This window comes from Rhamphochromis longiceps, linkage group LG6 (assembly GCF_057381845.1).
Source record: "Rhamphochromis longiceps isolate RC_006_pf linkage group LG6, R_longiceps_female_GT1.1, whole genome shotgun sequence".
In the NCBI taxonomy this organism is placed as follows: domain Eukaryota; kingdom Metazoa; phylum Chordata; class Actinopteri; order Cichliformes; family Cichlidae; genus Rhamphochromis; species Rhamphochromis longiceps.
The window spans coordinates 42521483-42548164 of NC_140562.1; the positions used below are offsets into that span (position 1 = coordinate 42521483).

The following is a 26682-nucleotide window of genomic DNA, read 5'->3' on the forward strand; positions in this document are numbered from 1 at the left end:
ATATTTTAATCCTTCACAATTTTCTCACTTTATCCCAACACCATTCAATAACTTTTACCCAATACTACTTGGTCACTTAAATGCTACATGTTATCTTCAAATTACATTTTGCTATTATATTCTAGCATCAAATACACAATTTTCAAATGGAGGCCTTATAACAGATTGTATTGTTCTCTTCCAAGATGGTTGCTGGCATCCACCAGTAACCTTTAAAAACAACATGTCTAATTTCACTGCATTGACAGTAGGTAAAGAATTAAACTGACATTACTCCTCCACTGAATCTACATAAATCAACAGTTAAATAATGTCAGTTCTTCCGTGTTCTCTGGAATCAATCACAGCAAAGAAATTAGACTGTTTCTTTTGAAAAATGTTGGGAAAGAACAAATCAAAACATTCTATTTAAGGCCTCTGACATCAAGATTCAGTTAAACAACAATTATAACTAAACAATTTGAGGTAGTGTTAGTTTCCATTAACATTAAATTAGGTTACTGAATTGGCAAACACCTTCCTATTAACATTACCCATTTTACCCCAATAACTAAAGAAATTAGCACCTGCAGGTCAAAACCTTTATTCAAGAGATGCAAAAATAACATTGATACAGTGACTGTCAAAAATTACAGCACTGATCATACTGTGACATCTTGGTTCAAAACAGCACACTTAGAAATATTCAACGTTCTTTACTTCAACTGAATGAAACTGAAAATACCATTTCACACGACCCATATGGGATATTTAGACTGCATAACTGTTCACGCTACATCTCTTCACTAGTAAAAGAAAGAAAAAATACAAAGAGAAATTTAAAAAATGCTGCCAAAATGCTGTACAGAGCAAAAGGAAAAACAAACAACAACAAAAAACGGCTCGTCCTCATGGCAGTTGCAGAGTATATAAAAATGAACCCTGCGATCTGTTCCTGGAATTGAGCTTCAAAAATGCAGCAGAACAAGTGTGAGATTTAAATGTCCTCTCACCTAGAGCTGATCAGCTTGCATGCATAACAGTGAGCTTTCCTTGCAGGAGTAGTTTTGTCTTAGTTGTGAGCTTTTCTTGAGAGCTGAGTTGCATCCAACTCCATTACCACCCTTTGAATCACCTCAAAAGTGTAGCAGAGCTGTGATGGGTAACTCATCTTGAAGGAATAAAAAAGGTCCAAACAGCATGGCTACTGCAAAGGTCACGTTATCCAGATCTTGAAGAACTACTATACCCTCGATGATGATGCCAACATCAGAAAAGTCATTGCCTGGTGCATCCTCTGGAGACAGATGTTCATTGTGGTTTTCTCAATCCGTGCAGTGGCCTCAGTCAAGTCCTGGTTAAACACAAAACATTTCTTTAAGATTCCCTTTTAAACTCATCTCTTTTGAATCTACCAGTTCTAATGTTAGAGTAATTTAAACCAATGCAAGCAACATAGTAAATAGCTATAGCCAAAGAGTGGCCTGCCATGCTGCCATTCATGGTCTAACAGAGTTTCTAAGACAGAGTGAAAAACATAATAATTTCAAATGCTTTACATTAGTTTTTGTTAGAAAGACTAACAAAAACCCATCAGAAATCCAGGTTATGTCACTCAGAAGATGTTAGAATTTAGACTTTCCCCACAATTTGGTTAGCTGTTGGTCAGTTGGTCTTTTTTTTTTTTTCAAACAAAAGCTAATGTAAATACTGGTGGGATTTTCCTTTGTTCACTAGAATGACAAATTTAAAGTTTTTTCACACTGATGTGACCCCTAATATAGGGGGGTGGGGCCTCAAGGGGGGGCGGCCGAGTTCACTACCAGGCCTCATGTGAACTTCAAATTATTAAAGAGGACTACTGGTCCTAACCAGTCCAATGAGGATCAAGTGGATAACTAAATGCATTTTTAAATGTTGCAAAGCCACAATCTACTCATAAAACACCATGAACTCCTGCACTAAGATGTTGCAATTGTCTTTCACACAGATGCGGAGCACTTTGATGAGACTCCCTTCGAGCATTAATGTCATCCTAAAGTATTATAACAAAGAAAACAGAGATTTGTGAACTTTTCAGTAGCACAGAAGAAAATGATCCCAGACAAAAACTTAAACCAGTCAACATGCAACACCAGCATCTACAAAGAAATATCAAAAGTTCCTGTTTGACATCAACTTTATGGATATATAGTTTCCAGAACATATATTTTAAAAAAAAGATTTTTTCTCAGTGGGCCAGTAAATGCATAACGAAAATTATGGCATCCTTTCGGTGGAATCAGTACTCACGGGTAATAGTTGACTGTTTCAATGGATGCAGCATAAAACTCTTTTACTGACCTAATGCAATACATATACACTTTGTAGTTAAAGAATTTTAAAGTTCTTACTGTCATCATGGCAGCTACATCCTTTAGCTTTGTGCCCTGTTCCCCCGATCACTTTGCAAACACTTTCAGCAGACTGTCAGAGAGAAACTCAGCTCCGTCAGAAACCTTGACTGTAAAGGCATGGTTGGGATGCACTGGAATGCTGCATTTCATCTAAAATGACATAAAATTATTTTGAAATAACAGCAGGCACTGTGCTTGGTTAATCAGTAATGTTTTGTTGAATAAAAACTGTGTTTCCAGATCTTATGGGATTAAAAAAATCCAAAGATGTTTGTTTCTGATTTGCAACCCAAGAACCCACAAGTTACAACCTCATTTCAGTTCAAGTGTGCATTAATGTGAGTCCAGTAATCACCTTTCTGACAATACATACAGGTTAAACCTATGGCAGATTTTGGATTTCTCAGTTGTATTAATAGGGTGAGTATGCATGCACCTAATAATTATAAAAAACCTATTATAATTAAGTTACAGAAACCTTAAGCGAAAATAGTATATACTTTCTTACCATAACACCTTGAACCCACAATCCATCAGCTGACTCCTGGTGAAATGCAGAATAGAGGTCGTCTCTCAATGTGCAGCAAAAAAAACAAAAACAAAAACAAAAGGACAGCAGGTGAGGGCAGGAGGGGTAGGGATGTAAGCTAGCATAATGCCGCTGATGATATTAGCTAAAGCTGTTCAATGTCCAAAATCTCACTAACACCACGGTGCAGTAAATACACAATGTAACTGAAGAGTCAGTTGGCAAATCTATTCACACAGAAAACCAAATTATGTTATGAGTGCCTCGTAATTAGGTTTAATGTGATATTACGGCTCTTGTGCCAAAGACAAATTCAAATGAAAAAGCGCCAATTCTTTGACAACAGATAAAACAGCAAATAAGCTAACGGCTCTTTTTTAGCATGTTACATGGCGACACTCTAGACGTTTAACTACATTTGGCTGAAATATGGTAAACATTAATTCAAAAAATCAAGACATACCAAAAACGTAGAGTTGGCTGCTCGACTTGACTGAGATGGATGCATTTTTTAAACCACGATCCAAAGCCCGCGAGATGAAATCACGCGTGGTTTCACGAGATTTAACGTTGCTATCTTATTGACTTACTTCACCTGAACATGATATGAACAATTTAATACACCCTTTCTGCATATCATGTAGTTTTTACACTATATAGTTACATTTATCTTTAAAACATGAGGCAATTGTGTTAAATACATGCAAGATGCTTACATAAATCCAAGAGATGGCCAGTCCCTTTTTTTTTCAGTGTGCTGTGCTAACCTTTAACAGGTTCTCCTTGAATTTTCTCAAATTGGGTGGATTACAGAGTACACACTTTTTTTGTTTTTGAAGTGGAGAGCCACTGAGTTTGATTGCAAGCTAAATGACACAATGGCTAAATATTTATTCTGGAACATCTGAATCTTTGATAATATTACTGAGTTAGTCATTTGCTTTGGTAAATTTTGTTGTTGAAAGGCAATTCTTTCACTCCAGGATTTCTTCAAAAACTTCCTTTCCTTAAATTCTCTCTTCCTTAAACACCTCATGTCACGACGCTGCCACCACTACACTGCAGGGATTTGACAGTTTGTGAGCTTTGCCCCGCTGCCTACCGTCCTTCCCAAAGAGACTTCTATTTTCTTTTGCATTTATATTAAAACATGTAATGGCATCAGGGCTTTAAATATTGTTTTGAATGATAGATAAACTGTCTCAAAGCAGCATGAAACTTGAGCTGTCATGCATGCACAGGAACTTTTCGCTTCCTACCTGTCATGCTTCACAATCCCTTGTTGAGCTGCAAGCAGTTTGACGTTAGACTGGTTGATGCAAACTTGTCCTCTTATAGTGTAACAGTTTCTTCGTAAACGCTGACGAAACCCTGCCCCGACTCGATAGCCTGTCTGTCACAGGAATGGCCTCATTGTGCTTGTTTTTAGGACTGGTTCAGGTTGTTGGGCATGAAGGCAGATCAGCATTAATTTTACAGCTAAACAGGATATGTACAGCATCATCAGCGGGTGGGTGAGAAGTTCATATCGACCCCTTTACACATCATTCTGGATACAGTGTTTAACAAACTTATTAGACTGCCTGTCATAAAAACAAGACGACAAATATTTTAGAAATCTGTCAAAAACTTGTGTAGAATCTAAAAAATATGGAAAATACATTTATACACCCAATTTCAGCCATCAGACTGCACTTTACAGAAGTCGCATTAGACGCATTAGTAGAAACAACACTTAATTTGATCCTATCTTGCCTGTCAGTTTCTGCATAAAGATGAAAAGGCCAAAGCTTCCAGTGTTAAAAATGAAAAATATTGAACTCTATTTTGTAGGGCTGCACGATTAATTGTTAGAAAATCGCGATCTCGATTCATACTTATGTGCGATCTCATTTCCAAATGACAACGATTTAAAAAAAAAAAAAAAAAGGAAAAAAAAGAAAACGACGACGATTGTACCGCATTTTGATCCGGGACGTAATCTGCATGAAAACAAGCGCTCACTCTTCCTGCTCAACAAATGACAAGGGCGGAGCCTTATACCACGTGATACAGAAGCTGGCTGCTAAAATTAGCAGGGAAAAAACAACGGAGAGCACGTCAGGGATGACGAGAAAGTGACAGGAGAAAATCCGTCCCGGTCAACCACCCAAACATTAATAACGGGAACCTTATACAGCGCTTCCCTATACACGTCGAACTCCCGCAGGCACAAAGAAATTACGGAGGCTATTACTTATCACCTGACCAAAGATATGGCTCCCATCAACACTGTGCAAAACAAGGGATTTAGGAAAATGATCAACACCCTAGACAAACACTACACAGTGCCGTCCCGCAACTATTTTTCTATTGTTGCACTACCTGCTCTATACACGCAGCGTCGAGCAACGGTGGAGACGGAATTTCAAGCAGTACAACATTTTGCGGCAACAACAAAATGTGAGACATTTGTTGTTTTTATGTTTATTTATTGTTTTTATCTTCAGTCTCAACTGTTACGAAGTTGATGTGCAGTTAATAAGTGCAATAAATATTTATACTGGAAAAGAAAATCGTGAGAGAATCGTGATCTCAATTCTAAGCCAAAAAAGCGTGATTCTCATTTTATGCAAAATCGTGCAGCCCTACTATTTTGCTCATAATGCAATACACTGTTAACACAGTGTAGGGAGGTAGTTTGATTTTGTACTTGTGCATTTTTATTTTCCCTTGTGTTTTTTTTATTACTGCTGATCAAAAGACAAAAGCAAAGCTACACCAGCTGGAAAGAGCTGGTTTCCCTGTCTTTCATGTAGTTTTCACATCTTATATCAAACCCAGAATGTGACTCGTCCTTCGACATGTCTGTGGACATCAGATTTTGGAGATACAAGTAAAGTGTGGCTTCATTTTTCACTGATTTTCCTCCATGATGGTGTGACAGCGTTTTAAAATTGTCAGCAATGAGTTTTTTGTTACTTTGTTGTAGTGACAAAAAATTGTTGTTGTAACATTTAGTCAAAGCAGAATATTGAATTGTTGTAGCAACTTTTCAAAAAAAAAAAAAGGCCTGAGGTTTTTTTTTTTTTTTCTTTTCCCCGTCTAAGATTCTAATGGACTTATCGGGCAGTTTAGCGACCTTTTTGTTTTGGATTTACACATGGCTCAAGGCAATCTTTTCTTTTTTTCAGGACTCTGATCACCAAATTAAATGTGTTTTCTAGGAATTCATTATTATATGGCAGGGAGTATGGGAGTAATGCTTGGTTTTTATAGCTTTGTGGTTTGTATTGGTTGGTACACACGTTTCTCTGACTATTGATCACACACATACGATTCAATTAAATATGTCTCCTTTCTTTCCCTGCTGGTTTCCAGACATGGTGCGTTTTTCAGCTTAACGATAATGAAATCAATGTCATCAATATCCAAGCTCATAACAATAATAATAATAATGTGGAAACAAGACAGGTGGGCTGTGCTGGTTTTACTTCTGCTTCATTAGTTGAATTCAATCAATGCGTGCAGTTCATTAGGGAGCATATAGACTTTTAGCTACCGAGCCATGAAAACAGAATGTATTTGCAAGGTGCTAAAAAGAATTGCACGCTAACGATTTTACGTTGATTAAAACAGCGACTTTGCTTAAATATCTGCAAATTCCATTAAACTGCTAGCTCCAAATTAAATACCAGTTGGTTAACAACGTCCCGACTTGTCAGGAGCAGAATATTAACGCTGTCAGGAAAGAACAGAAGTTTTGTTTTTTTTGATGAGGTTACACTCTTTTTTTGACACTTCCAAGAAATTCAAAAACAGTATTGCATTGATATGAGTGCATCTCCATTCCACCATCTTGTGTTTCCTCTTTATGTTACTGTAATTAGTGCAGAGATAATGGTGATGTTTTCATTTGCCATGAAGACTGATGAACTGTATCAGTCATTCTCTTGTGGTTGAGATGGATGTAGAAGGTTTGGCAAGTAAACAGTGTGATGTGGGATATTGTCTTGGCTTTCTGTCTGGTAGGAAATAGCATCAGCCTTGTTCAATAGAACTAATGTCAAAATACCAAATAAGTTTATTAAACTATGCCAAAATCTTTTTTAGTGCTCTGAGTGCTGAAGTAGAGTAGAAAAGCGCTACATAAGCACCAGATCACTTTTTACACATAAATGCAGCTATCCGGTCTTTAAGTGATGATATGATGAATCCTGCTTCCGGGTCCAAACTACTCTGCGTTTAATAAGGTTGTTGTGATTTTAACTTGTTTCAATGCTTTGTGTCTTGTTCTATTTAATCTCAACTCAGTGATCCCGCAGTGTTCGTTTGACTTTAGGACCTGAAGCGTAGTTTGGGCCCAGACACGGCTAGTGACGTCAGTAGGGATGGGTACCGGTATCCAGTGCCGTTATGGCAAACAGTAGTAACCAGAAAAGCAGCGCACATTTTGGTGCTTTATTTCGGTGCTTTTTTTCCTGAGATGTCATACACTTTGGATTCTAGCCAATCATTTTACCTTTGCAAGGATAGTAGGTGGGCCCAGGTATGTACGTTCTTTTAGAGCAGAGCTACAGATTAAAAATGCCCAAAGCGAAGCGGTCAAAAGTCTGGCTGTACTTCACAGCAAAAGATGCAAACTCAGCAGCCTGCAACAAGAAGAAGAAAGAAGAAGAAAGTGTACTTTATTGGTCCCCGTGGGGAAAATCCCTCTCTGCATTTAACCCATTCACTCAGTGAAGCAGTGGGCAGCCACTGGGCGCCCGGGGAGCAGTGTGTAGGGACGGTACCTTGCTCAGGGGTACCTCAGGGGAATCGAACCCCCGACCTTCCGATCATGGGGCCACCACTCTACCTACTGAGCTATCCCTGCCCTAGTGCTTTAAGGTGATACCGTGCAAAAGAGGTAACACCTCGAATCTGATGAAACACCTGGTGACGTATAGCATTTTGTTAAAAGCCGAGAAATTCGCCCTACTTGATAGCTTGCTGCGAGACCTCACATCGAGCACATCTACTGCGGGTGGGTTGCCTGTTATCGGACCCGGAGTTAGCAACATCCCCCAAAAACCCAAAGAGTAGAGTCCTGGCCCCTAGCCCTGCCAGTGTAGCAGAAATGATGAGGATGATGATGGCAGCAGCAGCCATTCTTCTCTGCGTGAGTAGCTTAATGTTGTTCGTGTGTAATTTACGTTGAGTAGGCTAACCACGTTATTACATTAATGCACGTAAGGTGAACTAGCAAACACCGTCGTAGTTACATGCGGCTGTCTTCTTGTTTGATGGCAGATACTCCCTTCACCCTGGCCAAAAAGGCTAAAATGACCAAAGAAAAAGTGGAAAACAGCTAAAAATGAGAGGTTTTTGGACAAAGTTTGTATTTTTTCCATTGTTTAAGCACTGCTTCCAGCCAAGAGTGATGCCATAAATCCCCTATAGCTGCAAAAAAGGCTAACATTCTTATCTTTTTACAAAAAAAAGCTAAAAATGAGAGGTTTTTGGACAAAGTGTGTGTGACAGTTGTTTTTTTTCCTACATGTTTCCAGCTATTTCTTTAGCTTCTATTTTTCAACCTGGCTCAAAGTGCAAATAAAACATGACAAGAGAAACCCCACTAATGACTAGACACACACATGTAATTGGAGACGGCCATTTACAACATTAGCATAGGGTACTAGACAGGGTGGACCTTGGGCAGGTTGTCGGTATTTCAGAGGGCGACTTGGTGATTGTTTAAATGGTCCGACTTTGTCCTAACGGGCAACTTAACTTTTCCAATCTCATACTTTCACTATTTGACCGTAATCTCTGTAAATAGATGTCTCCATATGAATATGTAGTCCCAATTCTATTGGTCAATCATGTTTGCCACAGTACTGGTTGCATTGACATATGTCATGTAGGTGAAAAATGTCTAGCAACACACCACCAACCAAAAATGTTATAAAATGGCAAATTGTGTGAAGTAAATGTTATTGTCAAATGTGGATTGTGAAGGTCAATGCGAAATTTTTTGTGTGACTTTCTTTGTGACTGTTAGGAAAAGAACTCCATAATTTACATTATAACTAGCATCTACACATGTGGTGTTCTTCAAGCTGTGTAAACGGGATGACGGCTCGGTTATCGGGTCTCCAACTGTCTGTGTCCGCAACAGAGTAGAATCGAGGCCTTACTCTTTCTATTTGGTTCTATTCACTCGGTGTGAAACCTAGCCCTGTTTAGATGATCACAAAGCTGATATACTGGCAGGAATGGAAGAAATGTGCACATGAAGCCAACACTGTTGCCTCACAGCGGGAATGTCCTCTTTTTGAATCTATCAATTGGCCGTGTGGAGTTTGCATGTTCTCCCTATGTCTCTGCGAGTTCCCTGCAGGTACTCCGGCTTCTTCTCACAGTCCAGAGACACACAGTTAGTGGGATTAGGTTAATTGGTGATTCTAACTTGGCTGTAGGTGTGAATGGTTGTCTCTCTGTGTTAGCCCTGTGAAAAACTCGCAATCTGTCCAGCGTGTACCCTGCCTCTTGTCCTCTGGCAGCTGGAATAAGCTCCAACCCCCCCTGCGACACTGAATTGAATAAGTGGAAGAAAATGGATTGATGGCACATGAAGCTCTTCCTCAATAGCTCTCAGTAGCTCGCTCTCTTTTGAGTTTTTATGGCAGCTATGCTGGTTTCTCCTGGTCCTATACTGTCTTATCCTTTCCATAAACTGCTGCTTTCTCGGCCCCAGTCAAGTCATTCAGTGACAGTGAGGGGAAATAAAACGACAACTTCTAAAGAGTGTTTAGATGCTTTTCTATTATCTCTCACTGTGCAGCATTGTTGAAATTTGCTTGCCATTTTGGAGTGAGTGGGAACATGCCAAAGGATGGCACTTTCTAGATGTTATTGCCAGAGGTGCACCTTTTGAACAAAATCCATTTTGTCTGTGCTTGTGAGTAGGTTTTCATTTTGGCCTTGCATTTATGTGTTCAGTTCATTCATATGCTGAAATATATCTAGCATTTGTGCCGGCCTTTGCACACCACTCATAACTTGAAACAGCTTTGCATCATCGCACCCGTCATCAGTCAAAAACGCTGTTGGTCAAACACAAGTCGGTACTTTGCTGCGCCACAGCCAGTTCATAAGGAGCAACAAGTGTGCAAATCATCAAACACAGACACTCGCCTCGTGGGGCAAGATCCAGCACTGGATCTCTTTCTCTCTGCTAACGAAGCCTTTGCTATGTCGTCCACGACTGCTCATACAGACGTTCTCCATGCTCAAGACATTCTGATATGAGCTGATATTTTTTTGTTTTTGAGATTTGGCTTCAAATTCGCTACTAAGCAGCTTGCTTTTAGAGCTCTGGGAGACCTTTTCTCATTTAAGTTACCTGTTTCTTAGTGTTTTCTTTGAAGTTGAAGAAAATAGTCCTCGTTTTTGTTTTGAAGTAGCAGATGTTTAGCTTACAGATTGCATTTAAGCTTTTCTCTGCACACTAAGCATAACAGAGTTGGTGCAGCTGGATCTCCAGTGAAAGGAAACCCAGACAAACAACGCTCGCTGGATTGCCTCGAGCTCACAGTTTTTGCTTTGATTGGACCACCACTCATGCCAGACACTTCACCTGTATTATCAATTTGTCCGGCCCCAGTTGGGAGTCTTCATTTTTTCTTTTTCAAATATTTATCCATTGTTGTTATGTCTCATCACTGTCTGTTGTCTTAATTCAACAAATTCATTATTGCGCTACATGCTGCTTCACACGAACATGAAAGAGTATTTTATTATTCTGCCAGTCACTGCATCAAAGACACAGATGCTCAACAATGGCCGATTATTTGCAGTAATTAAATAATCATTTTATAGACTAATTAAGTGACGTGAAATAATTTCCCATGGCACACCTGACGATCTGTCATGGTGCCACAGATAAAAAGCACAGGCTTAGATAACAAAGAATTAACCTTTTTTATAGGTTGTATAAGTTATTGTGCGTTTATAAAATAGGTAACTTTTTCACTAATGACGGTGACGATGATAATAGAGGTGCAGTTTACCACTAGCTTACTATTAGCTTGTAGAGTCAGGCAAGCATCCACTGGTGGTTCACCTGTTCACCTGAGCGCTCCTACATCTGCAAAAAGGCCTTGATGTCTTTAAAGACTGTTGTATAGAGATGAATGTAATGTTGTAGAGATGAAGCCACCCGTGAGTAACTTTAGAATCACGATGGAAATATCGGGCAGCTGAGCGGCGTGATTTCCCACTAGAGTTTCTTTTGTGTTGTGCTTTATTGTCGTCTACAATGAAAATGCAGCTGTGGAAAACTATAAAACTTCACTGAACAACACAGTCTTTGTCCGCCTCTACCAGCCATGTATGGGTCCATTTCCTTTTTGTCTCCTTGCTTCCCGTTTACAGTAATTCATAACATAGTAAACACTCTTTCCTCCATTTTAATGTACCTGCCACATTTGCAACTTTTTGATCTCCAAAACGTAGTCTTTATATTTAAAAAGCAGATCAATGTGTAGTGACGTTTGGCCTTTTTCTGGATTTTAAGATTAAGCGTCCAATATCTGACCTGTTGCTGCTATGGCACACGATCAATGCGCTCCACCATCTTAATAACCTTAATTTATGGCGGGCCTAACAAATGGATTAATCAGGGTCCATTGATCGACATAGCAGGTGGTGCTCGGGGCTGTATGGGAGTCTTAAAGGGCCTGGATAGAAATGGCAGGAAAATCCCCCGGAGTCACGTGTAGTTAATGAGAGCAGGACAGCAACCACTTATATCTACAGAGCTGAAACAGGAAGACATGAACACACACTGAGCTGCACGTACAGACTTTATCTCCCTCCCACTCCCTCTTCTGTTTCACCCCTTTTTATTTATCCCACTAAAAGAGCAGACTGTACAAAGGAAAGAATTAACTACTTAATTCTTCTCTCACTTCTCCATGCTATTATTGGAAATCCACGAGGGCCAGTATGCCTTTATTATCTAATTTTGGTTGAGTTTTTCACTCAGATTAGTGCTAACAAGCAAATTAACAGCCCACTGCCACCTATCTGATGATAAACGAACCACTTGTTCAGGGTCAAAAGGTTATTTTCCTTTTTCACAGTCGGCGAGGCTCTGCCAATCCTTGCTCTCTTTGAACCTTAGTCAGCCTGAACTCTGAAGAATATATATACTCTCTCACATGCCCCGTGCCACATACCCATGTGTGTGTATGCGTATATGTATATACTGAAGCACCTAATAATATCTTAATATTACTTCCAGACAAATAAGACCTTTGAAATATAGTCCAGATCAAAGTGTAACAGACACTCAAGTTTGTGTTTGTACACAGTTTGCATTCAACATAACAGTTTAAAATCAATGATTATTGATGATTCATTCCTTCACAAGTAAACATGTTAGAAGAGCACGGCCTGGTTTAATCACCAACAAGGTTGTTTATTGAAGTTCATTTAAGAACATTATTACTACGTGGAGTGTAAACTCTTTGAAAATACTTGACCTCATTTTTTGATCAATATGAATTTGTGCGATGTTTACTGAATAAAGGTCATTCTTAAATGCAAATCTAGCTCCCAATATATGATCACCTGTCAGTCGATGACTGTTGATAATCCACTGATGGAGCTCAGGAGATGAGCACACATTAAAAACAATAAACAAACAAAATGAATGAATGCCTATTTATATAGTTTGTTGTGTTCTATATCTCTGTGTGTAATGTCTTTGACTGTAAATAAAAGACTATGTAGGGACAAATTACCAGCTAATGCTATGTATGTATATATTTTTGCACAGCAAGCCATATTATTTGTCAGATAACTAAAAATATTTCAGCTGAGTAACCAAACTCCCAACAGCTACATCTTTCACTCAAAGAGGCCATGACCTGCTATAATGGCCTTAATACAACTCGACTTACAACTTGTTTCAAAGGCGTTGATTGGCAGTATTTTTGCTTGTTATATTTTAATTTTTACTTTTTAGGTACCAGTCTGTTAATATATCTGCTGTAAAGTTGGCATTTTTCTGTGAGCTTTGACTTTTTTTTCCCTTTTGAGCCTTTGAAGGAACTGCAAATTCTGCACTTTCATGTTTGTCCCCGTGGTCTCCATTCAGCAAATAACCAACATTAAGGGAATGAGGACACCTCGATATTTCACAGTTTAAAATAAGTTACTTTCACTTTATTTATGCCAGTAGTAATTACACAATTAGGCCTGAAAGCCCCACCACCACCACCCCAAGGCTAGGAACTCATTTACACAAGCCACATGAAGATTGACACCATTATATCTGATGGCCAACCAGAAAAACAAAATTGATGCAGGAGTACTGGTCTTTGTTTTCACTGTGCATTGGATAATAAGTGGAGTAAACAAGCAGATAAATCAGTAGAAATAATTTGGCGCACATCTGCGTTAGGGCTGGGCGATATGACCCAAAATTCATATCTCGATATTTTTTAGCTGGATGGCGATATAAGATATATATCTCGATTTTTTTTTTTTAAGCCATAAAGTAAGAACAAAAAGAGAGTTCTTAGTCAAAGGTGTGTCCCAGATGTCACACAGGCACTTTTATTAACATACAGCACAGATGTACATGAAAAATTACTCAAAATTAAATTATGAGCATTCATTAAATAATAATGCTCCATAAATAAAAGAAAACAAGGTTGTTTTTGTGCTAAACAAAGAGCTCACAATTGTGCAGTCAAAATGTAAACTAAAAGACGCTGAGCGTAATAACGAAGACAGATTTCACAGCTGCTCTGTTCCCAAGTTTTACTGTGTGACTGACAGCCTGGAGTTTGAAATCCGCTTCATAACCACCTCTCTTACAGGTGCCATTTATGGTCCTTATACACACACAATACGGTAATATTACGTTGATGCACAGTACGTATCACTCCGCGAAGCTCCTCGGTAGCCGTAATGCGCCGACAATCTATTAAGCGGTGCAGCTCCGTAGCTTACCAAAGTCGTACTCAAACATTTTTGACAGATTGCTGAGCGCCGTGTACCACATAAAATCGGTTCGCGGCCATCAAGCACAACCAGAATTCATACATAAGGCGCGCTATCAACTTTTGAGAGAATGAAAGGATTTTAGGGTTAGCGCTGTTAGCTCGTTAGCATGTTTAGCTCGTTAGCACGTTGACGCCGTCCAGCCCCACGCATGGGGCGATGCGCAGTAACTCGTTAACGGAGATTTGCCGTGTCCGTCTTGTCGCTGCCTGCACGTGAAGCGATGGGGTAGGAGGGGGAGTTGTCTTCAGTGAAGGCGAGGCGGAGTAACGTTGCGTAGAGACAAAAGTGGACGAAAGAGAGGCAAACTTGCGGCTCCACAACTATAATTATAACGTAACATAGACTATATCGATATAAAGGATATTGTCACATCTTATATCTCGTATAAAAATATATCGATATGTTTTAAAAACTCGATATATCGCCCAGCTCTAATCTGCGTACTGTCACACTCAAATGCCATGTTGTATCGCAGTGTTGAGCTGGAACAGAAAGAAACGCTGTCCCTCATTCATCTCCATTATTCTCATGCAAATTTGTATTGAATGGATTATAAATTATCTGCGTGGGAAGCTGAATGGAAACAAATAATTTCATCAGGGCTGTTTACACTATGATCTTAATTATATGCATTTTTGCAGTTTTCCTGAACTGACAAGGCTGATGCTTTTCTTTGGCGTTTGTTAGTTGGTGGTGTAAAAAAAAAAAAAGGAAAAAAAAATTACCTTAAAGTTTTCTCAGCAGTTTTCTTTGACATTTTACCTGCTATAACAGAAACATCTTTTTACCTCTCTCCGGACTTTGGATTAATGTCTCTAAAGTGTGCTGCCATTTCAGCTGTTGTATTTTAAAAAGGGCAAATCTGATCTGGGTCTTCCCAGTTGAGCTGGCATCTTTGTGGCGTGTTTTATGTCCTTTCCCAGGCCGTTGTTGTAGGTGTTTTGCAGGACTGCCAGAGAATACCTACACTTGCTGCACATTAGCTGATAAATCACCTTGTTTTGGCAGTCGGACTCCAGCCGCTTTTAGTCGTCTATATTTATTCAAATGGCAGATGCACTTGTGTATCACATAAGGAGATCACAGTTTTTTGTTGTGCTAACAGAGTAAAATTACTCCCAGCAGAAGAAATAACTGCATGCTTCTTATCTTTAAGTGATTTAGATGAAAAGATATGAAGGTTTGGACAAGATAATCGGAAACCCGACATAATAAATGTATAGCTTTCCAAATGCCCGAGTTTTCATTGACTTTTCTGCAATTTGAGTCCTGAGCTGTGTGTCAGGGGACATTACGCTTGAAGGAAAGCCACCATCCTTCTTTGAAAGATGAAGGACGTAAAAAATCTTTATAGAGTGCATCCCAAGAAACCACACCATGGTCTAGATGTGGTGACAAGGGAGGTAATGGCATACTTTAAGCCCCTTTGATGCGATATCATTGGATTTAAAGATGCATTTATAAATGCACACGAAAGAACTTTTCAGCTTTGGACTCTCCAAGTACTTTAATTTGCCAAGTACTCACTAGCACCACTACAGTACAGTGACGTTGGAGTACCTTTAATCGTGCGTGTAGCTCATTTTTTTTGGAGAAGCAGCTGAACGATATCAGTGAGTGCCACAGTCGAAACCTGGCCAACAAGCCTGCTGGACGGGAAAGCCAAGTTGGAAATAAATGGTCTGTGAACAAGCTACAAGTGACTGTCAAAATAAGATCAAGGAGATTGTTTGTCTCTAATATCTGGCTCGCCTGCAAAAGTGAAGTCTAAAAGCTGAGCTGCATTCATGTAAAGAGACAAACTTGATTTGTTTTTTGTTTTTGTTGTTAATTTCATTGATTTGACCTCATTAGGTTTAAATCCTTCCAGTCTTATTTTCAGTGTCAGGGAATGTCACGCCACTGTGAGCAATGCAATGTCTGTAATGGAGCTGTCATCTTAGTTTAGTTCTGCACAGCAACTGGATGACTACTCTGTGAATACTGTTGTGTAGCCAAGCAGAAAACTTCTATATCACTTCGCATTTGTGGGACCTAGTGTGGGTTGAGGAGCTCGGGTAGAAATGAATGAAGTGAAGCGAAACTGAGCTCATCTGTGTGTAAGGAGGAGCGCACCTGTTGAGCTTGTCCTGCTGAGTCCCACTATCACAACAGTGTTTTGTTCTGCCAGTGGGAACGCACAGGCCACCTTAATTATTTTCACAACAGCTCTCTTAACCCTGCTCAGTTATGTACAGACAGAGATGGTATCTTATCGCTTGCTGTCAAAGGTGACTTAGAAATATCCCGCTGACCCTACATGGTGTTGTACGTGAGCACGCAGTCATTCAGCGATGCCATTCAGTGCACATAAACAAGTGTCCCACTGCCTAAGCTGTGGAAAATCAACAGGAATGACTTTGACCTCGAACAACAAGCATCCCGTCTGAATGTGGAGACACAGTACGTAAAATGCCACTGCATATCTGTCCAAACCAAGGAAATGATAGGATTTCGATTGCAGGCCATGCTTCATGTGAACCAGTAACAAACGAAAAAATCCCTTTCAGACTCACGCCAAAAAGGGTCGTAAACAAGAGAAAAGGGAAAAAAAAACGTGCACAAAGCTGGGCGGAGGTTTTAACACTCTTATTGCACCACAAAGACTGTCATGGTTAAAGCAGCACAGTGATGCACATAGCGGCACGTCTTAAACCGTTACTATTGACGGTGATGAGGACTCTGATGGAAATGTGCCGATCGGTGGTTCGATCCCAGGCTGCCTCCTGGCTGCATGCCAAATATCCTTGGGCAAGATACTAACCTCATGTCTGCCTACTGGTGGTGGTCAGAGGGCCCGGTGGTGGCGCCAGTGTCCGGCAGCCTCGCCTCTGTCAGTGCGCCCCAGTGCAGCTGTGGCTACAATGTAGCTGCCATCACCAGTGAGTGAATGTGTGTGTGAATGGGTGAATGACTGAATGTAGTGTAAAGTGCTTTGGGGTCCTTAGGGACTAGAAAAGTGCTATACAAATGCAGGCCATTTACCATTTTACCAATATGCCTGTCTGGCAATTAACAATCGTACCTCTGTAATTGTGTACATAGTTATGCACTACACTAGAATTTTCTAACCCTGTAGAAATTCACAACGCATGAAATACTCACTACAAAAACACTGATGCACATACATGTGCTTTTTGAGCTTCCAATTGGACTTTCCACTGTTTATCTCAATTTCACTCCAACTCAAAGCTGTCAGAAAACTGTAGTTTATTTATAACAGTTTGTGATGCATAAAGTGTGAAAAAGATCCAGCAGACCTCTGGGCTATGAGGGGAAAACTCCCGCGCTGGGATCCTAGCTGGCCAGTCATCGAGCCCCCCTCAGTAATGCTCGTGAATTTTCTGGATTTAGCCTGCGGCGATAATGCTGTGTGGCTGCAATCCATCAATGGCTCCTTGTAAACCTAGTAGAGTTTTATCACTAGTTTAATCATTTATGAACATGATACAAGTGACTTTTTCACTGCAATAATTCACAGAACAGACAAAAGAACCACAGAAAATATATATTGAGAAATATAATCTGTTGTTTTTCATATTAATAAAGAAGATTTAGGAAACATAAAAAAGCGAAGACATTCGGCTTTAGCTGGGTTATTGGATGCTAAATCACAAATAAGCCTTAATAAATCTGTAGAGAAAGTAGTAGCAGTCAGCTGTCATCAATTGGAAAACAGTGGTAAAACATAAAGAATTAAAGTCTTATGAAAAGAATTGAAGAGTAAATTGGAGACAAACTTTCTGTTTCGCACAACTGATCACATAATTAATAAAAAAAGTGGTTGTGGACATCAAAGCTTTGCAACCACTAAATTTTACTTCACACAGTTTGACCTGATTTCAGGCACAGAGCTGCTGTGAGGGAACCCTGCAGGTAGCTAACCTCCAGGTAATTGGAGCCAAGATGACACACAAGGCCTTATGAAGTTCAAGCGCCGTCTGTTTCAGAGCAAACACCCCCCCGGCTTCGATTCACAGAGCGGCGTGATGATGAAACCGTGACTCGACGCAGGTTAAGCAAAACCATCAACAAACACTTGACCTGCTGGGCGGTTTCAGTGACAGAGGCAGGTCGGCTTGTGGAGCAGAAATCTCGAGACTGAACTAGAAAATAAAACTCAAAGAATAATTAGCCACTACAATGTGCTCCAGAGACACTGCTTGCATTTTAAATGCAAAACGTGAAAAGATAAGTTCTCACATAGCTGTGTTTGCACACCACAAGACTTAGAGGGTGGGAAATTATTGATTTGACAAGGTAAAATATAAATAATGTATACAGTATGATTTTTAAAGTTTAAATATGAATTCTGGGAACTAATGGGAGTCTGTTTTTTTAAAAAAATGGTTCCTACTTTTACTTTAAGAAATGTAGGTCACACTGAGTGTTACAAAAATCGGTTTGTTTTGTCTCAAATTTACCAGAATAATGACTGAAAGGAGAATTTTATCTTACTTTCCCCAAAATAAACACAATTATACAGGAGCGAGTTGAATATTTTATTTTAAACCTCATGCTGTAATATTAAATGTAAGAATACAGTTTGAGCTGTGTGGCCAATAGCTCGTCGCTTATGCCGCCGTGCAGTTTTTGTTATTCTTCAGCTCTGTGCAAATGTCACATTTAGTCATTTGAAATGATTTAGCACCATTTCAAATGACTGTTTTTACATTTGCAGTTGTGAAAAATATTTTGTTTCGCCCATTAAAGGTTTGGTAATAGTCAGTAAAATTACTATTCTTCCTGTGCAGCTGCATAAATTTTATCTGGTGTCAGATAGTGGTGTTATAGGTTTTTTTTGGCATTTATAAGAGTTTAGGCGGCTGATCATTCTGTCTTTATCTGTCAGAATCCTTTGAGGTCAACTCTTTGTGTCAGTGTCTTCATTCAAGCTCATTAGAGCTACAGGATCGAACCACAGGATGTCACAAAGCTTGATGTCTGCTGTGGCACACAAAAGACACTCTGAGGTACTGACAGGGAGGAACGAGTGACTGCCTACTGCTGGTGAAATGTTTAATTTGCCTTGTTGGAAGCATCTCCTGCCTGATCAAGCTGATGTGTCAGGTCCTGCCACATAACCCCTGGCTCATGGTTGTTCTGCTTTGATGGCCTGTTTGTTTTTGTTCCCCGTTTTCTTTTCTTTCTTTTCTTTTTTGGTGTTCCCTACCAGTGGTGGTGTCAGTTTCTTTGATGCAAGTCTTCTGGCTTAATTTAATATATTTGTTCTACTACAGGCCAATGCTCAGTGAGACTTTTATTGGGATTTATAAACATGTCCAATGCATATTTTGTTTTTCGCAAAACAAAATATGCATTTTCAATCACATGACTCACCCTCTTTCTACAGTAATACAAATAATTAAATAAATAATAAAACGAATAATTAAATGGAAAACTACAGAGAATAGAATCGATGGAGAAGATAATAGTTGGGGTACTATCAGTTATATACTGTATTTATAGGCAAAGCGGGGAAGTAGTTTCACCCTGTAACAGCGCTCAGTAGTGGGCTCTACTGTGTTCTCTCTTACATTAAATATATATAGTGTTCAAAATTCATGCCTGCAGTGTGACCTGTGTGCTGACACACCTCTGAGGTCACAGGTTAGATTCCTTAAAGCAGCGGTCCCCAACCCCCGGGCCTCGGACCGGTACCGGTCCGTAAGTCATTTGGTACCGGGCCGCGAGAGTTGAGGCTCAGGTGTGAAATGTATAGTTTTCAGGGTTTTTATTGGTTTTCAGCGTTATTTTGTTATCGTTTTTATCGTTTACTCGGTTTTCCTGGGTCTTTTCACGTGTGTTATGAATAAATCTTCTTTTTTTCGGTACCGGTACTAGTTTTATTTTGTTGTATTTATCTGTGACACCTTAAAGGCCGGTCCATGAAAATATTGTCGGGCATAAACCGGTCTGTGGCGTAAAAAAGGTTGGGGACCACTGCCTTAAAGGTGTGGCACCAACATTAGCTTCAGACTTGGGAATTTCTGGACCAGATGCAGAGAGTGCCAAAGGAAAGAGTATATCTCTTCTCTCAGTAACTGCTGTTAGGTTCCCCCTGGGTGAGACACTTGACCTTCACCGCTCCAGTGGAGCTTCATTGGCCTGCAGCAGCAGATTGTGGTGTACCGGGATAAAACTCCCAGGATGTACTGGAATACAAGTCTGGGTGCTCATGGCATTTTCTCTCATGAATAAAGATTTAATGGTGTTAAAAATAATCCACCAGCCTGTTTTGATTTGTGTATTGATGTGTGAGGATTGAATTGTGTTCTGCGTCTGCCCCCAGATGAAGACTGTGAGCGTGGCGCTGGTGCTGTGCCTCAACGTGGGAGTGGACCCACCTGATGTGGTCAAGACCTCCCCCTGCGCCAGACTGGAGTGCTGGATAGGTGAGTCCACGCAGACACCAAACAAATCAAAGAGACTCATAATGAGATTTATTGAGCTTAAATGACACGCGTGTATTTCACTAAAGGCTCTCACACTGTCCTGCTTCTCTTGTTGGTGTGAAAATAAACAGATATTTCTCAGGCATTTGTTTTCCTCAGTGTGAATGCTGTCAATGATTTTTGGACACACTTTAGATAATGTGGATCAAAAACTAAAATGTGAACAAGCGGATATCATACACACACTAATGCATTCATTATCTCTTTACAGGGATTGTTGCGTTATCCATATTTGCTACAGATAAGTTATTAAAAGTGGTTTAAATTTTAATTTTAATTTAGTGCAGCTGTGATTTTTCTGCTCATAAAGATGATATTTTACGACCACCTCTGTACCCTTAATGACGAGTGTTTACACCTCAGTTTATTATTACAGATGTGGTCTGACACCCATTAGAATATCTTCTGGCGTTTTCCAGGACTATCCATAGTACGCTGATCGGCCTCACTAACTTTTGATGTGCACCCAGTCATCTTATTCTGGAAGCAGGCCTGAAATATGACAGTAACAAGGGTTACCTTAGAAGACATCTGAAGGGAAATGTGTGGAGAGAAAAGAGTGGACAGTAGAGAAATGTCATAAAATTGAGAGGAGAGATATGGAGAAAAATATTAGTTTTCAGTACAAAATACCTGGAGCGTTTTCTCTCAGGAACACGTTTTAGAGAGCTGCCGAGCACTGAGGTGAAAACCTGTGAAAGTTATTCAAATTGGTAAGCTGACAGGGTTACAGTTGGTTTTACACGTGCCATTTTATTAAAACTGCTAAAAAAAAGTTGCATCGCGACTGTGGCTGCCTCAGCCTCTGTCCTCGCTTCATGTCAAAGCTGCAGGTTTTTGTGATTTGAAGCTGCAGACGGGCTGAAGCTTGCTCTTCGCTTACAAAATTTGAGCAATGCAACACTCTTGCAGAGTTGTGTGTGGAGGGGTTTGATAGTGCTTTTTTTGTTATTGTTTTTAGAAACACTGCCCTCCCTAAGGTTTTGTGTTCTCCCTATATCCAGTATAGCCTCTCTGCACTTCATCAGTGGCATTATGGTCAAGAAAACAAAAAAAAAACAAGACATGCACGGACTCATCGATCAGTTTCTCGACAGTTGTGATTTCATTTTTAACTGTGTACTGTTTACATCTGGCTTCAGCCAGCTTTCTGGATTATTGAAAACGACAATATTACAATATTTACGACATATCAATATAATATATTGGCTAGTAGTTATTTTTCTGTGTTGGTCCTGTACTAGCTGGACAAGATACTATGCAAAGAACACACTTCGTGAATTGTTATTTCATACAGTTACATACAGTTATTTCTGTATTGTGTCATGTTGCCATTTAGTGGTGTTGTTGCTATCATTGCTGTACACGCAGTGATCAAAGGGATCGAAAAACTGCTTTATTGGGCTGAAACACAGACTTCTTCCTTTTTTGGGTGAAAAATAATTTTGGTTCAAAGAGCAAGGCGGTGTTATGGTGTTCAGCACTACTGAGCACCGTGACTTTTACATGACACTAAAACTTGAACTTTCACTTCAGGGATATTCTCAAGCTTTCCCGTGGGAGCTAAATTCATAAGGTCTCTGTCACACAGGGATGAAGCAGTCTGCCCTCACCGGAACCACATAATGTGACATAGAACAAAAACACAACCGTCTCCATTGAATGGGAACCTCAAAAAACATTGTTTTGCTCCCCTGGGATTGACTGACTGTTAGGAGTCAGGCAAGCACATTAAAGTGGAAACACAGCTCTTAAAGTTTCTGAAAGTTTTTCAGTGGCTTCTGAGGACACTGTCGCTCTATAGACCTGCCACTCGGCTTGTGAGAAGCCATTTGGGTGTATGAAGTGTTAAAGGCTGGGATGACGTCCTAAAATGCACCGTAGTGTTCATCTCTCATGGATGTTTGAGCCACACGCAGATTGGGAGGAGGGGAACAAAACAAAAACCTCACATCTGCTTTTTGTTTCACTGGTGTGTGTGTGCGGTTTTGTGGAAACTGCCTTTCACTTTGCACCATAGCAGGAAATTGTGATGCCAGTGTAAGATAAGATAAGATAAGATAAGATAAGATAGAACTTTATTAATCCCTCGGGTGGGTTCCTCTGGGAAATTCGATTTCCAAAAAAACACAGCACCGACAGAAGTTACAGAGTTATACACACACACATATATATAAATACAGAGACAATATAAATAAAATATACGAAGGGGATAAATAGAATAAATAGGAATAGGAATAAAAATAAAAATAAAAATACAAGTGAATGTAGTATAAACAGAAGCGTTATGTTGCAAGATGCATGTTCATCAAGTTCAGAGACAATATTACTGAGCATTCACCGAGTAGACACAGATGGGATTGAACCGGAGATGAGAGAGCAAGGCCTTGTGACCATAGAGCACGTAATAGCTGGTTAGTGAAGAGCTGAGCGTTTATGATGTCGCCCTGTTAGTGCTTTAAAACCAGATGTGACAAGCGAACAGTGGTTCTGGACGAGAATCTGGGGACGATGTGCGCTAATGCGGCACAAACTTGTCCATCTCTAAGTAGCCACATGCTAAAACACACCATGTTTTCTTTCCTTTCTTTCTTTTTTTTTTTTTTTGCTCTAATGGGACCACAAGTTACAAAATGAAGTTTATGTTCTATTAAATAATGTTTAAAAGTAGTGACTGAGACCATAAAGTCTTAATGGAAGTATTCAAATAAGTGCAGGGGTCTTTTCCCCTTAGACTTTAATACAGTTTATCTTTGTTTTTAAACCAGAGGAGTTGCCCCTGTTAGCATGTTGCTAATATTTTAAGTCATTAAAGGCACATTCAAAGTGCAAACATTGAATGAAAAGGATTTTATGATCAATACATTTCAAATATTCAAATCTGAATAGTCAAATTCTTTCTTATTTTCGTGTCATTGCTAAACAAAATATTATATATGGTTTGTAAATGTATTATGTACATTAGACATAATGTAAAATAATGCGGCCGTTGTGGTGTGATCTAATGTGAATAGTCCTCATTGATCAGAACAGTAATGATTTCATTCTCTGCATATCACTATCCCCTGAAAACCCACTAATACATCTTTTTTTCCTCCCTGAGCAGAATTTGATCTGTCCTTTATCTATATTCTGCTTTTCTTCATGCCATATTGATTTACTCTCATCAATATTTCAACCTTAGCGGCTGCTGCTATTTTTCCATACCCCGCTTCAGATTTAATAAGAAATGTCCCTTTGATGCTGAAACGAACAACTTCAACAACTTCTTTGTACTCGTGGCGTGGCTGAATTCTTAATCACTAAACGTTAAAGCAGTAATTATATGGCTGGTTTGTTAGTTCTACATCGACTTGTGTGGTTTTCCTCAGTTATGGCTATTTTCTTTGCTGTGTGTGCGTCTGTATGTGTGTCTGTGTTAATTGCAGTGTGTTTACACTCTTGTGTTTGCTTCCCAGATCCTCTGTCGATGAGTCCACAGAAGGCCCTGGAGACCATCGGGGCCAACCTGCAGAAGCAGTATGAAAACTGGCAGCCCAGGGTGAGTCTTTAACCGATACTGTGACCAGAGACACAGACTCACACCACGTCTGTTCAGGACCGAGTTAGATAATGACTCAATCCTGTTAAAATAATATCATCAATGACTGATTTTTGGCATCCATTAAACCATTTGCACTTTTCTGTTCTTTGAACTGAACAATCACCTACCTTTCTATAAGCAGTAACCTCTCAGTAAACTCTTTGAATATTACACTGATGACTCCTCCACCACCTCCTGGTACTCTGGTATTGATTTGACTGATCTTTGCTTAAAGCTCTGGGAACTTAAACATCAGCTTGTTCATCATGAGTTTTTTTTAGAGGCTGTTTAAAGTTCTCTTTGACTCATTCAGTGTCTCAGAAAACTGAGTCTGGATTTTCTTCCTAAGAACTACAGTTGACATCATGCATATTTATTATTCCTACTTTTCTTAGATAGTTTTGTTTTTTTTAAATGTGTGTTAATTAAATTACACCAACCTTTAATAACTTGGACACTTTCTCACAACTACGTCAGCTTCCAGTTTTCTTCCAGTTTTACTCAAATAAGCTCAAAAGAAAGTGTTCAGACTTACTTTACTTTTTTTTAAATGCAAATAAAACCCAACTGAAAATGACTCGCAGTGTATCCCACTTGGTCTACAGCTTTCTCCATGCGTGTGTAGGGCTGTGATGTGTGTAGGCCTCCAAAATGTTAGTTCTTTTTCAAGTTGTTGCTAATAAATGTTTAACCATATTTACTTTTACTGAAATTTCTGTAAGCAAAAAAGGGAGAAATGGGAAATAACTCGGTCTATGTGTGCATCTCAGAGCTCTGAAAACAAATAAACAGCAGATGCCACACTGGGAGATTCCTGCCTGCAGAGTTAGCAGCATGATGAACTGCCACAGTTCTTGTAGTCTGCGGTAGGGCTGCTCGATTATGGCAAAAATGATAATCACGATTATTTTCACTGAAATTGAGATCACGATTATTTGACGATATTTATTTAACCCTTTAAGACCTACTATAGAACCAAGTCCACCAGAGCTTATATTATTTTTATTTATTTTTTTTACATGCTGTAGTGCCATTTGTGGGAGCATTTCAAGTTGCTATACATCAATACAACTGTTATAGCCCATATTTTAATAATATGTCTGCATTAAGTGCATAGTAAGTACATAAATTGCAAAAAAGTGCAATAAACTACAAAAAAAATAGAAAATCGCTTTTGTTTTGTTTACATATATTTCTACTTGGAGAGATTTAAGAGGTTTATCCCTCAAAACTTTAAATACAATAAAGTTGCAAAAAATAGTTTCCCACCACAGGAAATTTATTTTGAGTGTCTTCATAGTTTTATTTTGGAGATACAGCAATTTTTATATACTGTAGGAAAAACAAAAAACAATCCTATGATGCAAATTTGCAAAGAAAACAGCATGTGCATCATTTCACTGTGGGAAGTGTTACGAACAGCTGATAGGAACGGCAAAGCGTGTTTCTGGAATATTATGTTTTTGTTCCTGCAAGCGCTTTTTATGCAATTTTTGCAAAGCTATATGTGGAACGAAACCGTGACCGAGGACAAGCTGATGGCATCAGATGTAAGTACAACTCCTCCGGTTTCATATGCAAAACAAATTATTGCGCTAGCTTACACTGTTCAGGTTCTACAGGGATTTAAAAATAGTTACGCAAAACGGAGCGTGCTGCTCTGACCGGCTTTAAAGGGTTAACAATGACTTTAAAAAATAATATAAAATAGTGTGCAACACCACTGAAGTTTTTTTTTACCTCTCTTTTCAGCCAACGGCAGTCACTCTCCTCTCCAAATAACTTCTGCTTAGCTTTCCGAGCTTCCCTCAGGTCCTCTTAATCAGCGGTCTCCAACCTTTTTTGCGCCACGGACGGTTTATGCCCGACAATATTTTCACGGACCGGCCTTTAAGGTGTCGCGGATAAATGAGGGAGGGGCTAATAATCGGCTCAGTCATTTTTAATGATCGTTGAAAGCCCAGATCGTAATCGTGATTAAAATTCGATTAATTGAGCAGCCCTAGTCTGCGGTGATGCAATAGCTGCAGTAAAGAGTTATAGCAGATCAACTCGTAATTATGAGACCGATTGGCCCTTTAGTGGAAAACTGTCCATCTTTGGTCTCTGGCTAATGGATGGGATGGGCCGGTTTAATTTTTAGACTTGTATCTAAGAGGTCACCACTGTCTGCCCAGCTGTGGGGTTACTCTGTGTCCTGGTGACAGTACTGAAAAGTATTAAAACTGATGGTCTGAACTAGAGCAGGGCGATATGGCCAAAAATATTTATCACGATATATATTTGAAAATTTGCGATAACGATATAACTGACGATATAATTGATGCGAGACAAAATACAACTCCACAACATTACTAGCGCAAAAAGACAACCTTCCATTTATTTTCACTTAAACAAGAAGCTGGTTTTTATGTACATTAAAGCTTTATAAAAATGCAACAGTGCAAATGCAAATTCCTTGCTGAAAGTTTAACCAAAAGGCATTTCCAGTAGAAATGGGCTGACATATCCTGAGCATAACCATGTATAATATTCACTGAAGTTAAAAAGAGGTGCTTTGCAACATTAAACTGCAGTGCGCAGTACGTATTTTTCGGACCATAAGGTGCACGGGATTATAAGGCACATTAAGCGAAACAAAGCAGTCAGGAAATCAAACTT

The 26682-nt window shown here is 39.4% G+C and overlaps 1 protein-coding gene and 1 long non-coding RNA gene across 5 annotated transcripts in view; one reads left to right on the top strand and one right to left on the bottom strand.

Annotated features, from left to right (window-relative positions):
- Positions 1-26682, top strand: part of rptor (regulatory associated protein of MTOR, complex 1) — a 217397-nt gene that overhangs the window by 11793 nt on the left and 178922 nt on the right. For all 4 annotated transcript variants that reach the window (XM_085410820.1, XM_085410819.1, XM_085410821.1 and 1 more), the window contains exons 3-4: positions 20276-20378; positions 23897-23979. In XM_085410820.1, coding sequence (XP_085266946.1) covers positions 20276-20378; positions 23897-23979 — 186 coding nt within the window. The remainder of the gene's footprint in view (positions 1-20275; positions 20379-23896; positions 23980-26682) is intronic.
- LOC146668802 (uncharacterized) lies at positions 1951-3642 on the bottom strand. The gene is made up of 3 exons (XR_014912011.1): positions 2884-3642; positions 2373-2525; positions 1951-2014 (listed from the first exon to the last, which is right to left on the bottom strand). It is a non-coding gene; the product is annotated as an uncharacterized LOC146668802 (long non-coding RNA).